This window comes from Anopheles ziemanni, chromosome 2 (assembly GCF_943734765.1).
Source record: "Anopheles ziemanni chromosome 2, idAnoZiCoDA_A2_x.2, whole genome shotgun sequence".
Lineage (NCBI taxonomy): Eukaryota > Metazoa > Arthropoda > Insecta > Diptera > Culicidae > Anopheles > Anopheles ziemanni.
The window spans coordinates 36,247,605-36,262,859 of record NC_080705.1 but is presented as its reverse complement, the minus strand read 5'-3'; the positions used below and the strand labels follow the sequence as shown (position 1 = coordinate 36,262,859).

The 15,255-nt window shown below is 48.8% G+C and overlaps 1 protein-coding gene across 1 annotated transcript in view; it reads right to left on the bottom strand.

Moving 5' to 3' along the window:
* Positions 1–502: 502 nt before the first annotated feature.
* Positions 503–15,255, bottom strand: part of LOC131281783 (probable nuclear hormone receptor HR38) — a 109,545-nt gene continuing 94,792 nt past the window's right edge. Inside the window, exons 3-6 of the mRNA XM_058311133.1 lie at positions 11,636–11,901; positions 2,701–3,870; positions 1,434–2,619; positions 503–759 (exon numbers count right to left, since the gene is read on the bottom strand). Of these exons, the coding sequence (XP_058167116.1) occupies positions 503–759; positions 1,434–2,619; positions 2,701–3,870; positions 11,636–11,901 (2,879 nt within the window). The remainder of the gene's footprint in view (positions 760–1,433; positions 2,620–2,700; positions 3,871–11,635; positions 11,902–15,255) is intronic.

Sequence of the window (15,255 nt, the reverse complement as noted above, 5' to 3'; positions counted from 1 at the left end):
TTGATTCAATGTTATGTGGGGCTCTTTCTCCTTGTTTGTTTTTGTATTCTTCTTCTGCCACTTTAAACCTACCGAACGTACACCAGTCCCACGTACACACGCTTACACACACACACACACACAAACAACACGAACAAATAACGACCTCTAATCTCACACACAAATACACGCAATTATCACTTAAAAGTATGTCCCTTAACGTACTAACTTTGTCGCTTTGCGTTGCCTTACTGCCTTAAAAAGGTGCACTGCTGCTCGAGGAGTAGTAGCAATAGTAGGAGTACTAGTAGTAGTAGTTGTGTGTAGGTGGTACATCCGGCCACACACTGAACGAGAACTGAAACTGAAGTCTTTTTTGCACTAAGTTGCTAGTCATTCGCATGTCTTTTCCGAGCGCTCCTTCCGGGAGCCGGGAGCGCTCCCGGAGGCAGCTTGTCTTTTGAGTCAGAGGCTGGCACTTGGCCGCCTATCCCATCTAGCCAGGCTAGCGGAGATTGAGCGCCTAGAAGGGTAAGCTGGCGAGAAACATGTTCTCGATCAGTGGCGGTGCGGGCACGAGATCCTCCAGCTTGAGATAGAATATTCGCTGCAGCCCTTGCACGCTGAGGGAGCGCAGTTCCGGCAGCTTCCCGAGCAGCCGGCTGAAGTAGTGCGGTTTGCGCTGCGCCTCCGAGTTGTACGTGACGTGATCGCGCAAGCTGCTGATGATCTTCATCTGGAGCTGTTCGACTTTCTTCGGCTCCCGCAGTCCGTGGCGTTCTGTGGATGGAGTGAATCGGCGACAGGTGGGAAAGCGAGGAAAGAATATTTAGTTAATGCATTCAAATGGTAGATTGTAATGTAAGTACTCCTAATCCTAACAACTAGCAACTCGCTCAAATTTCAAGCTAACCAACGCTCCCGGTGACCGAAACAGGTTCATGTACCGCTTCGTGCCATCGGGCGCCACACTTCGAGCTCTAGCGCGTTCCAAAACGGCGGTGTTTGGTGGAATATTAATTACCCTTGTCACGGCCCAGAGGCGTGGTAATTAATTCCATGCTAATAGAGCGCTAATAAGCGGGATACGGCGGGATCAGAAACGGACCACAGTAGTTCTCCGTTCTACCCACGTCGAAGCAGTGCTGGTGATTGTTTTTTCGTGTAGGTGGAAGCAGATGTTACGATGAGGCAATTAAGTTTTTTCCTTATAGAAGTTATACCCTCATTCTGGATCAATGACTAATGGGTACTTGGAGTTGAGGAAGTAGAGTCTTATGTAACGTACAAGGTACGTGAATGGAAGGTATGCAACATCTCGATCTGTCGGTATGATTTATGAACCAAAAGTACATCTGAACTACCGACGGAGTAGAAACAAGGGTCTCGTGTCGCAATGTCCCGAAAAGCTACCTACCCCAAACGTTTGGAATTCCCGACCGTGAATTACGTACCTGTAACCAGCGTGAGCGCGCAGAGGCAAGCGAAGGCGGAGATGTCGATCTGCATCGCGTGCAGACTCTTGCTGAACTCGAGAATCGCATTGAGCCAGTCGCCGAAGGACCGCTGGCACTGGTGGCGGTGCAGGACGACCCCGTTGCAGAAGGTCATCTTGGTGTCGTCGCTCCGGGCGCGGTACGACAGCCGCAGCACGAACAGCTCTAGCGAGGCGGACTGAAACAGCAACTCCTGATCCTCGACGCTGAGATCGTTGTAGCCGGGCAGCTTGTCGGCAAAGTGCTTGATCACGTCCACCGAGGTGGTGAGAAGGTTGTAGAACTGCTGCACCTTCTCCGCCTCGGAGATGATCGGCTCGTTCTGGCCCGGCTCCCGGTACTGGCTGTAGTCGAGGCTGGCCAGGTCGGGAGTCGTATCGACGTGCGCCCGCACCAGCGCCGTAATCATCGAGACGGGCGGGCTCGGTGGGGACTCCTGCGGGGACTTCGGCTTCGACGGTAGCCGGCCTCGGCGGCCCTTGAGCGAATCGGTACGTACCACCTCCTTCACCATGCCGACGGCGAGACATTTCTGGAAGCGACAGAACTGGCACCGGTTCCGGCGCCGCTTGTCCACCGGGCACGCCTTGTCCGCCAGGCAGACGTACTTCGAGCCCTTCTGGACGGTGCGCTTGAAGAATCCCTTGCATCCTTCGCAGGTGCGTACGCCGTAGTGCTGACATGCGGCCGTATCGCCACAAACAGCGCACAGCTGCGATGCACTCTGCGGTGCTGGAGTGACTCTTGGTACAGGAGTTGCCACTCCCGGTGTCGGTGGACCACCACCACCACCGCCAACAACCACACCAGAGGGCGCAGTTGCTCCACCAACCGCCGCTGCCGCCGCAGCAGCAGCCGCCGCCGCCGCAGCCGCCACCTCATTGTTGTTGATCGTGTTCGGATTGTTGTTATTCATGTAGCCCGGCGAGCTGGAAGCCGAACTGGAGGCGCTCGGAAGTGCCGAGTACTTGGTGTAGATGGCAATCCGGGGTGGTTTCGGGCTCTCGCTGCTGGACGTGGACTCCGAGCGCTGAACCGGCAGCGACGACCGTCGATGGCAAGTGGTGGCCACGTGCAGTTCGGCCACGGTTGGAAATGGTGGCAGTGAATACGTATCCTGCGTCGTAACCTGCCCACCGTAATTCTGCGCACAACCAGTAGGGAAGGGAGAGGGACACGATAGTGAGGATATGAAGTTACCATCAAACTCTAAGATATTACTTACCGCAGGATGTTGCTCGTAAGATGGCGAATAGAAGCTGCCCCCGGTTGCAGCCGCTTGAGGCCCCGGGGTTGGGTTGTTATACTGGGTAATTCCACCACCACCACCTCCACCCGGTCCACCCGCGTGCGGTGACAGTTCGTAGTGTCCCTGGTGGAGCCCGGTGGCAACACCGATCGTGCCGACGCCACCTCCAACACCACCGTGGTGATGATGGTGATGAGGGTTATGATGCTGATGGCCATGCCCGTAGACGCTGCCGTGGTGTGCGTACGCCGCCGTCACGGCTTGATGGTGGTGCGGTGAGGTGGCCATCTTGAAGCAGTCGTCGTCCATCTTCAGCCCGTAGCTGGCGAGCTGGTTGTACTTGATCGGGTACGTCTCCTGGAAGCTGGGCAGTCCGGCACTCGACGCGCTACCTGCCGCTCCGAGCTGCTGCCCGGATGTGCTGGGACGCTGGATCTGCAGGGACGGAATCTGTTGTTGTTGTTGTTGCTGCTGCTGCTGCTGCTGTTGTTGTTGTTGGGCTGCGGTCGCTTGCACGAGTGCTTGCGGGATGCGGGCACTGCTGGCCAACACCGGGTCGCTGCTGGAGCGAAGCGTTAGCAGTCCGAGCTCCTCGGTGGAGGACGACTCGAACAGCAGATCGGCGTCGGGCGGTTCGGTGGTCGGAGCGCGCGTCGACGGCCCGGCACTGAAAGGGCTCGGCAGCTCCTCCTTGTAGCTCGCCTTCAGCACCGCCGTCGGGATGCTCTCGCTCGATCCCCCGAAGGTGGACGGAGTGTCCTCGAGCCCCACGAGGGTATCGCTGGAGCTGTTGGAATGTTGCGTCTGGTCCGCTAGGTACGACTCGGGCGCGATCGCTTCGGCCGGCGTGTGCTGCTGAGCGGTGCAGCTGAACAGCTCCACGAACTTGTCGAGCCCGGAGGCGAGCTGTTGCTGCTCCTGCTGCAGATGATGCTGATGCTGCTGATGGTGGGTTGGCTGGGAATGTCCAAACCCCACCTGGGGATGATGAGCGTGATGTTGATGTTGCTGCTGCTGCTGCTGCTGCTGGTGCTGGTGCTGCTGTTGCGGCTGCGTTTGCGGCAGATGATAGGACTGCTCCTGATGATGGCTCTGCGATTGTGACAGTAAATAATCAAATGAAGAAACGGAACTAAAAGATGATGCCTGCGCACCGCGTCGCGTGTGTGTGATCGATTGCGATGTCACGAAAGTAGGCGCGAAAAAGAGAGCAAGCGCAATGTAGAGCGTAAGAAAAAAGAGATATAAAAAGAGAGAGAACGAGAGGGAGACATGGAGAGAGAGAGAGAGAAATGGGTTAATAATTAATTTACAAAAAAAAATGGAACCCATTTCGGGTTGGGTGGAAATGTGTAGAAGCGTATTTGGTGTTCAGCCTTTTTCTTTCTTTTCCCCCACATTTTGCGCTCATGGTTCCGCATGGAAAACCCGGCCGCCCGGTAGAAAATGGAAAAGGCGTGGCTTGGGTGGCGCAATCGCGATGTTTCGCGTGGCAGAGTCGAACAAAACCCCTTTCGGTTTGGCGAAGCGAAATTAAGCTCTCGTTTTCGCACCCCCCTCTGTTTTTCCAGGCCAATGAATTTTAAAATCTCCACTCCAAACCCCCAAACCACCTATCGCACGACGGTCCGTTTTTAATGGCCAAATCCTTCCAACGTGCCACCGTTTGGAGGAAAATTGCCGTATCGACATTTTGGTCGGTAGCTCGTTTCGGCTCGTTGCTTTCGCTCCAGCAGTACTCCATTGCTTGCTATGATGATGAAAATACCAAAAGTCAGAACCCTTCGTTGGATGGATGGGAGGGAGTGGACACACCTCACCGAGGAAGAGCCAAGGATATTGGCTATGCCTTGATAAAATATTCACGGTATCAATTGCGAAACTCAGCCAACGGTTCGTGAACAGCAAATTGATGTTTTAGTTCGTTGAATTAGACCGCCTGAGGGTGAATTATTGATTCGAAATTGCAAAGTGGTGTATTAGGGTGCAAAAAGCTGAGGAAACCTGACAGAATAGACGCTTTGAACACAACGAGTTCTCCATAATCAGTGTAATGGAATTTAATCAGCAATATCGATTTAAGTAATACTATCGAGACTTTATCTGCATCTGCAATATTTTTCATGCTAACTCTGTACTCTTCTCATCACTTTCATGCGGCACAGCGTATGCGACACTTTCACATTCACTTCTCAGCGATGCTATAGAGCCTCGATCGAAAAATCGATCAATTGGTTAATTGCTTGGTGGCGTGTTCGTTCCGGCCTAGCTTTCGACCTTATTTCCCGTGCGCGAGGAAACAACCCCACTATCACTCGACCTCTCCCAACCGGGATCGAGCGCTGGGAAAGCAGACGACACTTTCCAGGGCACGGTTTGGGATGCGTGGATTTTCCCAGGTATCGAATGATGTTTGTTCACCCACGCGCAATTTTTAACGTTCCAATGATCGACGCGGGCTTAGCGGTTGGGAAGAAAGGAGGAAAAAAGCCGGGAACCGGGAACATACACTAACCGGCGTGGAAATTGATCTTCTTCGATTAAAAATGTGCCCCATCACTGGGGGCGGTGGGAAGCATCTTTCCGGGATTCGAGCTTTCACTTTTTTTTCCTGTGATTTCGTGGCTCCGTGATATCAAATTTCCGATGTACAGATTTGTGCGAATGGTTGGGTTCCACTTTTGCTGTTTGTGATCGAACTGGGAAACCACGGTTGGGAGAAAGTGAGCCAATTGAAATTTCTCGGTACAATTCTTGCATTTTCGATGAGCGATTGAAAGAAAATGTTTCATAAAGTAAACAAACAATAAACGGGATATTCTAGGCGCACAATGGCATTTCTATGTCGTCAACTTTGCATAAGCGGCATTGCAAACCGTGAAAACTGCGCCACCATCGTTTACTTATGATTTTCTCACGATGCATCTTCCTTCTATCTGGCGATCAAAAGGATCAGTTTATCGGCAGACAGCGATCGTGGAAAGTAGAACTAAAAGAAACAAACAAACACCGAATAGAGAGGGAAGAAAATAATCGAACCCTCCTCCCGGGCAACCGGTAATCGAACCATAAAACCCCGGCGGGACAGCTGGAAGCGGTGAGTGAACAAAAACAGAACATTTCTCCTTTCCAATATCGGCCGGCCGGGGCGGTCGTTTGGCGTTATCTGATTATATTAAATTTGAATCCGTGACAAAGCCGGCAAAACAAACGGTACGAAAACGCTTCAGCATCTGCCACGTTCGGTAATAGGGAATCCCGCGGAATAGGAATAGAAGCAAAACACACACACAAACACCAGACGCGGGAAAATCATTGACTCCGAAAGGCAACCCAGCGGGTGGTAAGATGCAATCGCGCCACGGTATCGGTAACGGACGCAACCCCTAAACATTGTGTGGCGCATCGCGATCGTGAACCCGTCCCGGGGATGGACTCGTTTGGCGACGGCACGAGGGAAGTCGTGTGCAAAGTATATAATAATCAACAATAGAGAGAAAAAAAATGCGACAATAAACCAGGGTCCAAAGAAGTCGATAGTGTATATTTGAATACCATAGGACGAACGACTCAGTGAAAGTCGGTGTGCAGGCGGCTGGGATGTTGCAAACTTACTGTTTTCTGGAGCAGGTCCAATTCTCATCGTTTATCAAAGTTTTAGCAAAGTAAACCTTTTCAAAACAACGATCACAAAATTAGCATTTGAACACTTTCTCACCGCACAGCACGGGCCGGCGATTATGAAAACGGCTGCCAAATAAATCGTCGAACGTTCATTAATCTCTCCCGAGGCATGTCCACCATGCGCACTGGCCACGATGGCATCTACACGCCGATTAATCTTTCCATGGGGTCGCCGGCGCAAAACAAAACCTTAACGGAGGAAAAACGCAGCCTAACGGTAGTCGTTGCGGCTTATCGAAAAACACGATCGGCGCAAAATATGTGTACTTTAATGGCGTTCCATTGCGCATACTGCTCATTCTTAGCCGAGCTGATTGGGGGGAGGCGCCTATCTAAGGCCTGACCAGGGTTTGAGGAAAAAGGGTTCTACCCCTGAAGTCGTGGTTCTCACCTGCTGCAACCCGTTCACGTTATATCGTATGTTCGTTAGCAGCAAGGCAGCAACAGGCGTGCAGCGACACCGAAGGTGAACCTTATGAGAAAGCGATTTATGAGATAGCGTGGAACGAACTCGCAGCGGGATATCCTGGCGTTACGGTTCGCCCATAGACAAGGGGCAAAATGAACGGTGCGGGAGGGAGAGGAACGCAGCAGTGAAGTCAAATTTATGAACTTTACGGTCACATCTGCTGCGATGTGAGCTATTTAAGTGAATCAAACATGGTCATTTGGCGACGAACCCGCGACTCGAGGGAATTGAACTCGAGGAGTCGCATTTCCCACAGGGTGCATCACCGATCTGACTGTGACTACTTTTAATTTTTTTGTTTTCCATTAGATACCTTTTGCATGCAAATAATCACAAACCATACTGTTCCACTCTCCCAAAAAAAAAAACGTGATTTCCCCTTATCATGTTGTAGCGAACAAATGAACGTCAATTCGAGCCGCGAATTCCATCAATCAATCGACACACGCGTGTGTTAAGACAAAAACGTATTAAAAAACAGAGTGTCAAAGTGCGGCCCAAAACGTAGAGAATTAAACTGTCCCCTCGGGGACCTGACAGTCCTGACTCACGTGACCCTAACACCGCCGAGCAGCTTCACTCGCTCATTTGTTCCCCTGGAGTGTCCTGCGGTCCTGACACTCGCCCAGAAAACAATCCGTCAAACTTTCAGCCATCCGCCACCTGATGTCGCCCGGCGACGCTGGTGATTATCGGAACCGATGGCAGGCGAAAGGCACATGCAGAGAGTTGCATCCGCGCAGGTTTCCCGTACGGAAAGGGCAAACCGCAACAGCCCTTGGTTTATCGGCCAAGGATCGAGGTGGAAAGCACACGGAACGAGGCACATGTCGCACGGAAACCTCACCCAGCGATCGGTCCGTTCTGGTGCCCTGCTTTGGGGCCGATAAAACCGGCAGCCGGAGGTTCGCAAAAGGCACCCCGGACACAGCACGGGAAGGAATCTTACGCTCGTCTCACGACAACAAAACGGTATACACCGCGAGCGCCCGAGGAGAAAGCTGTCGAATTCGTGATTTATTGAACGGTTTCGGGTTCGTCGTCGCTTCGTCGGAATGTCCCCGTGTCGCCGACGCTGGCCGGGGCTGGGTCGCCACGATGCCCACCGCGCGGGTCACACCATGAGGTCTCCGCAGAAAACGAAGAAACCAAACCCCGTGCCTCTGCCATGTCTCGGCATATTTCTTGCTTCCCATTCCGCCTTTTCCGATGCACTTTACGCCGTCGCTTCGAGTGCCAAAATGACTCCTGGAGGCTGACAAACACACACATGAACCCACCGGCTAACACTTGACGTATCCTTTTGTTCGCATCGTTCGTCATAATCATCATCATTATCGTGATCATTATGAAAGTGAACACATCCACATATATCGACAATTTGCAATCGCTGAAAATCGAGCTTCCCATTTCCTCGCTTTTCTTTTTCTGCGGCGGAGGAAAGAGGGGTCCCGGGATGTTTGGGCGCGCTTTATACCAACCTGTGGCTAACCTGTCAAGATCTCTTGATCGTTCATACTTCGATCGTTGGCATGCCCTCTGGTGAAGCGAAACTTTAGAAGGAAAACACACACTCTCGGCCTCCCAATCTCTCATTCCATCGAGTCGCTTACGAGGCCTACGCAGTTGTTTTCTTTTGGTAAGCTATAGAAACGGTTGGATTTGTTTTATTTTACCTTCACCCTCCCCCGCGCCGACCGGCGGGATCGGTGGCACTGACAGATTATGACGGGATAACCGATCACCGGCCGATATCGTGACTGAAACGTGCCAGTTGACAGTTTATGATCGGGCCCCCGGGGGAAGCTGGGGAGCATTCTCGTACAGGGTTCGCTTATCGCGGCAAAAGGATCGCGTCCGTTTTTCCTTCGACGCGGCAGCCCTTCGCTTTCCTACTGCCCTGTGCCGGGAGGTTGGGCGAAACGAAACTTTGTACCGCGTGTCTGCTGAAGCGACAATCTGTCGATACATCGCGATAGGAACGCTTATTAAGTGTTTCGATAGCGTTGGAGTTGTGTTTTTTTTTCTTATTTTCTTTTGCTAGCCTTAAAGCATGAAGGTGGAAGTAAAAAGCCTTCTTTCTGATATCTTTGATCTATGTCCAGTTTAAGCGGAACGGTGTTACGTCTATTTTGCGCCATTGTAAGCCCTGTTGTAGGACGGTGAAATATTGATTTCAATTTCGAGAAAAGTAAAATCGAGATATTTCAAAGAGGAAGGATACGTTTTCTTCGCTGATTAATGTTAAGTCCTAAATGAACAATTAATGTTTCGATTGTATTGGGTTATTCAGCAAATTGAACAATCGAAACGTAACTACCCTGTCTGCCATCTTCTTGCGTCTCGTTTTTCCTACAATTTCCATCATGTTTGCGCAAGAATCTGTTTCAAAGTAAGTGAATTAAATAAGTGATAAGAGAAGATCAAATTTAAATCTCTTTTTTGAAGTTAGTTAATGCTCATTACTTTCGTTTCTTTTAACACTAGAGTACATTGCATTGGAATCTTGCCAAATTTTTTAACTACGCCAAAAATTGCGTATTTGAATATTTCTAAAATATGGCGCCCTTTGTAATCGCAAAAATATTATATTATTTTATAAATTATGCAGAACATACTAGCTTTCTAGTGCACACTTTTTTCAGGGTTTACATGATACAATAAAAAAAATTCTTTACACCGTGCTAGCTGGATCGAAAAACCAAAAACGACAAAATATAGTCAACAAATATACTAAAGGGGCCATTTATGGATTTGAAAAATCTTAAAGTTATTGCATTTTAGAAAGAGCGATCAAAATGACCGCTAAAAAGCATTCTAGGGGTAATTTAGTTGGTTCTTGGAACTGGTCGAGTGGAAAAGTCTGAAATTTTTGTTTGGATTCTAGTGTTAACATGCATTTGATATCCTTATACTTAATTTAGTTAAAGCGTTTTTAAGCGTTTTTGACGCGTTTTTTGGTCATAGCGTTTCTTTCCACTGGCCTGACAGCCCTCGAAACCAACACGCATACACATACGCATACGCATTGCGAACGCTCTTTTACCGAAACGTATGCGGCGCAAGTTTCTGACCGACAGCACTACACACACGAAAGTACCGTGAATATTTCAAATCCATTTTTAACATTGATTTCACCTGAAACAAACAAATCTTCTAAACGCACCCAGCCCAAGGTCGAAACCAACACGCATACACATACGCATACGCATTGAAAACGTTCATTTACCGAAACGTATACGGCACAAGATTCTGACCCAAAAGCACTACACATACGAAAGTACCGTGAATAATCACTTTCAAATTCACCTTTAACATTGATTTCACCAAAAACTGAAACAAACAAATCTTCAACAAAAACAAGTTGGAACTGCAGGTGAAGTTGGCAGCTTGCTTTGTTTACTATTGTATGAGTAGGGTTAGTGTTGCCAGTTTCATGGAGGTCAGTTTTTTCAAGAAAATGGCATGACCAAGGTAGGTAGGGGTATGACCAAGGTATGTAAAATGTTGTAAGGTAATTTAATTTCGAACATTTGTTTTTTAATAAAACAGATAAGGATTGTTTTTATTGCATCTTCAGTGTTGAAAAATTTGTTTATGTAAACTACAAACTGAAGAAGAAAAGAAAAGCGGGGATAGCAAGCTTCAGAGTGTTCCGGCCGTCGAGCTGATACTGCGCCTTTGACAAATCGACTTATATCCAGAAGGATCCTCAGCTACAAGCAAACGAGCGGAGAAAACGAAACGTGGGGAATAGTTTGCAGTAGAACGTGGAGCGAATGCGACATGGATGGTATGGAGAAAGAAGGATGTCCACCGGCAACATTCAATTTTCTTTAAGCAGAGGTAGCGAGTAATCTATGCAGTGCTCTTTACTTCTCTGAACTGTTTTATTGCTGTTTGAGTAGGTTTTTTCTATCGGCCAATGCCATGCGCAATTCGCATGCCATCAATGTGGATTAGCATGCGTAGCAGGAGTTTAAAACCTGGCACTTTAAATAGTGACGTACCTACAGTACACCGGTAGTAGGGCTTCTTGTCCTGTGAAGCACAGAAACTGAAGCAATAGGCTGTAAATCGACTGGGCTTTGAAGAATATCTTACTGGATTGACCGAGATGTTTGGTAGACGTCGATAGGGGCTTCAGTTAAAGCAACACATCCTGTGCGGCAATATCAGGCACAGGTCGAACAGGAAGAGGGCCAGAATGTTTCCCATCTAATTGTAGATCCCGCAATCCGAATTTGTATTTGAACTCCTTTACAGGTGTTCGAGAAATGCCGACACAATAGACCTTCTACAAAAAGATCTAGAAACAGTAAAGTGGACGAAATTGGACCTTTCATGGGGCGGTAGGGGAGTCAGGAATTACCCACGGGCCAGGTACCTGGGCTCAAAAAACTAGTTGAACATAAATGAAGTTTCAACTTAATAATGAATTACAGCAAGCACTTCGTGGCACATAATTCTACCCAAATAAACACCCTTGAATAGCGGCGAGCTTTAAAGCTTTGAGTTAAAGAACACTCTAACACGTTGTTTATTTAATCTCTACTGTTATCTTGAATCCCACTTTGTTTTTATAAAATCCTCCAAAACAAGGCAAAAAGCAACCATAACAGATGAGTTATAGCAGTACACGATTGAAGCATGTAATTTTCGTACCCCTCAGGAAAGTGATCTCCTTCCTGGTTAGTTTAGACAGCCATGGAAGCATGAAATTGTTCTGAATTCGATCGATCGATCTCGATAACTCACCTGTGGCTGCAGCAGTAACATGCTTGTCGCTGAGCTGCTACTACTGTCCGCGGTTGCTTTGCGCAGGTGGTCGTTCGGATGGTCGCTGGTGCCGGAGGCGGAACCGGGACCACTGCGAGCGTGCTGCGTCGGCGTCGGCGGCTGCGTCAGGGGACTCCCGGCGCTCGTCAGACTCGCTGTCTGGGGCGTCGCTGACGTGGGGTCAGCGGATGGGATCGCCGATGGGACCGGTGAGGTTGCCACTCGCGATAGCAGTTGGGGAGCACCTGAAGAGACGGAGATGGGGAGAGAGAAGAGGATCGGGGAAACGGTTAGTGTGCGGAAACTATTTCACCGGACCGCCATGCGTTCGGCATCAATGAAGCGGTTGAGCGCGCGGAGTTCGTTCGTTTGCGGAGGTGGAATCGTTTTATTGCGATTTCAACCACCCCGGAGACCTCCCTTCACGATTCAGCTGCCTTTTCAACTAACCGTAAGTGCTTAGCATCATAATCATCCTACGCAATGGCGATAGTGTTTCACTCACGCAGGACTCATAGTTCACAGTTTTCTTTCGGCCACCATCAAACTTCGGCGTGCGCTATGGACTCGGACTCCAACGACGAGTTGGCTGTTTACGTTTAACTTTCGTTCGTCATCTGCGCCTAGACCATCATCATCATCTTCATCATCATTACCATCGCCATCGTCAAAGTTATCGTCGGCTTATCTGCGAAAAGGGGTTTTTTGGGCGAGCGTTGGTACTTTTTTACGATCGACGCGAAGACTTTTCGATGGCCGTTAGATTAGCGGACATTAGTGGCGGGCGGCACACAAACAATCATCTTCTTGAATTTTGTGTGCCAGAGGTCGGGTTTTTGCCGTTGCCCGTCGTCACCCCACTTCTTTGGCGGTGTCTTCTCTGAACGTAATTAGATGGAGATGGAGGGATTGTTTAGAGAGCGCGGTCGGGCTTATCGCAAATCTCCATACTGGCACGGCGCGCGACAAATTCACCTACGCACGCGAAATCTTCCTTCACAACCGAAGATCAGAGGACAACGGCAAATCGCCTGGTGAAAACACAACATTTGCACGACCAATCGCGACACCATCGGGTGACACTTTTTTTTACTAATTTATTGCGAACTCATCCTCATAAAAGTTTTAAGTGTTAAGGCCCAGATTTGCGATTGTTTGATTATGTATTCGCACGCCAAATTTTGATTTGAGTTTACAGAAACGTTGATAAAACTAGTCACTGCTTGGAAAACGGTATTCAATGGTTCCACATCGTTTTTGGAATGATTTTGTCCGTCGCTAACAATTGCTTTGTAACCATAAACTTCATTCCTACTTTATTTTGATTTCAGATCCTTCACCGTGGACCGCATTTGCCTAAAGGACAAAAAATGGCGTTTCACAACAATTGCGCGTGCGTTGAGTTGCAAATTTTTCCAAAAGATTCGGTCCCTCTTAATATTCACGATCCTTTTGAACAGAGATCGCAAAGATGCGGTGAGAAAAAGGGGCGTGTTCTGAAGGACGATTCCTTGTTGTCCCTAGCGGATGAATGTCCTCCATTTCACACCAATTTCTATTCTACTTTATTCTCCTTACTCACTTATGATTACATTTCCAACCGCTCGGTTAAAAGGTACTTCAATTGCCGGCAACACCCCGGGTGAAGTGGGAAAAAAGTCTCACGAGGCCATAAAATCAGTGATATTTAGCAAGTTGATTAATAAACAGCCGGCGTCTGCTGTTATTGTCACATCGTAATGGAAAGGGGAAAGCGAGTTGGAGCAGCAGGTAAGCGTACAGCAGAATAATGTACCGAATAGAACAGAAGGTGTGGAGAATGGACCATTTGACGCAGTGTGTTAAAGTGGGTAAAGCCCAATGGAGTCTTATCTTTTTCATCTTTATAGAAATTAAAGTTGGTTATCTATTTAATTTATGGTCTTCAACCCCTTTCGGGAGTGGTGAATAATTTTTCAATTTTTAAAGGCTACGCAACAGTAGAATTCAATTAAGAGAATGCATTTTGGTGTGATGTTTTGACCAAATTGAAAGTCCAGTGATAGGAAAGGTGAGTTTTAATAAAACCATGCGTTCATTGTGGGAAAATATCGTCATTTTTACTTGATGTTGGAGTTTGATTTACAATCTCTTGGGACCACGCCAGCCTAAAGAGACCAGGAACATACAGAAACTGTACCACCATGACAGGGTGCCACGAATAGTTGCGCCTTTCAACCCTCCTTCCTGGGGCTGATTTGATTCGCGTCACTTTCATCTGCACGTCGTGTCTCGATAGCGCGTTTGATAATAGCCTCAATTGGTGCACCGTGTTTCCATCGCCGCGATCCAACCCATTCCGCTCCGCTTAGGTATACGGAATGACATGTGTTTAGGGAAAAAAAATAACCACCAAAATTCAACAACATTTCATGGGAAAAACTGGCGCCCCGAAAATGTGAGCAGGAAAAAAAGTGGCCGACGGAACGTGTGCCCTGACGTGATTTTTCTCTTCACGCTCACCGGCCGTGGCTTTGTTTCGGCCGCGATCGGGGTCTTTAAAACGGCACGCCGGGGCCAACATAACGGGGTTCTGCGCCCCTTGGGTTGCATGTGTGCTGCATGTTGGGCACCCGCTGGGGAGGCCGGACTTTGATGCACAAAACCCGAAACGGGAGAAGGCAAAAAAAACAACGTCCATCGAGAAGGAAAAGACAACGAGCGGTGCGGCTGGACTCACGGCTCATATCATTGCTGCCGAGGAGAAAGGGGTGGAGGGCCCCTAGCGGCAGGGTGTGTGTGTGTGTGTATGTATGTGCATGATGAAATCTTAATTCGATTCGAATGGGTTTGCCCTCCCTCCGTGCGCGCGACCGAGCCACCATAATTGCGTGACCGTGACTGATCAGGGTAAATTCGGTTGTCTCCTCGGGGTTTCCCTTTCGCTTCCTCCGGCCCCGAACAAGGGGCAAGGAGTTCGGAATCGGAGTCGATTCGATGCGGTGCGAATTCATCGCTGCGGCCGGACGAAGATGTGCAACATGACAAGAAGGTAGCCGGGCCTGCTCCTTCTCGGATCAAAACGCTTTACCCGAATAAGGAACGCTTAGTTGGCCGCAAATCAAAGCCTCCCGAAGGATACGCCGCGCCCGGGATGAACAAATCAATAAAACAATCGTGACGTAAAATTAATGCAATCGTCACTAGAATTTACTGCCACAAGCTTTTCCGAGAGTACGTACATCGAAATTGCAACAACTGCATCCAATATTCTGCATGCCGCCACGAGCTGGCTAGCTCGTTACCCAAAGGTGGCTATGAAAAAATAAAATAAAATAAAAACAGTTGCAAAACCATTTTAAGAAAGGGAAGAAAAACCGCGAGACCCCAAGTAACGGACCATCCGGTGAAACCGACCCGCACCCCCTAACGGCACATTTAACCGCCTTGTAAAGCGAAGGAGGGAGCATTTGTTTTATGATAATTTTAATCAACTCTAATAAAAAGCCTTTTTCGCCGCATCGGGCGTCAAGCGTTTCCTTTTTTTTTGCTTGCCGCCACCGCCATCAAAGTGCATCATTGAACGGAACGGCTGCGCCTTTTTTTGTTGTTGTGTGTGT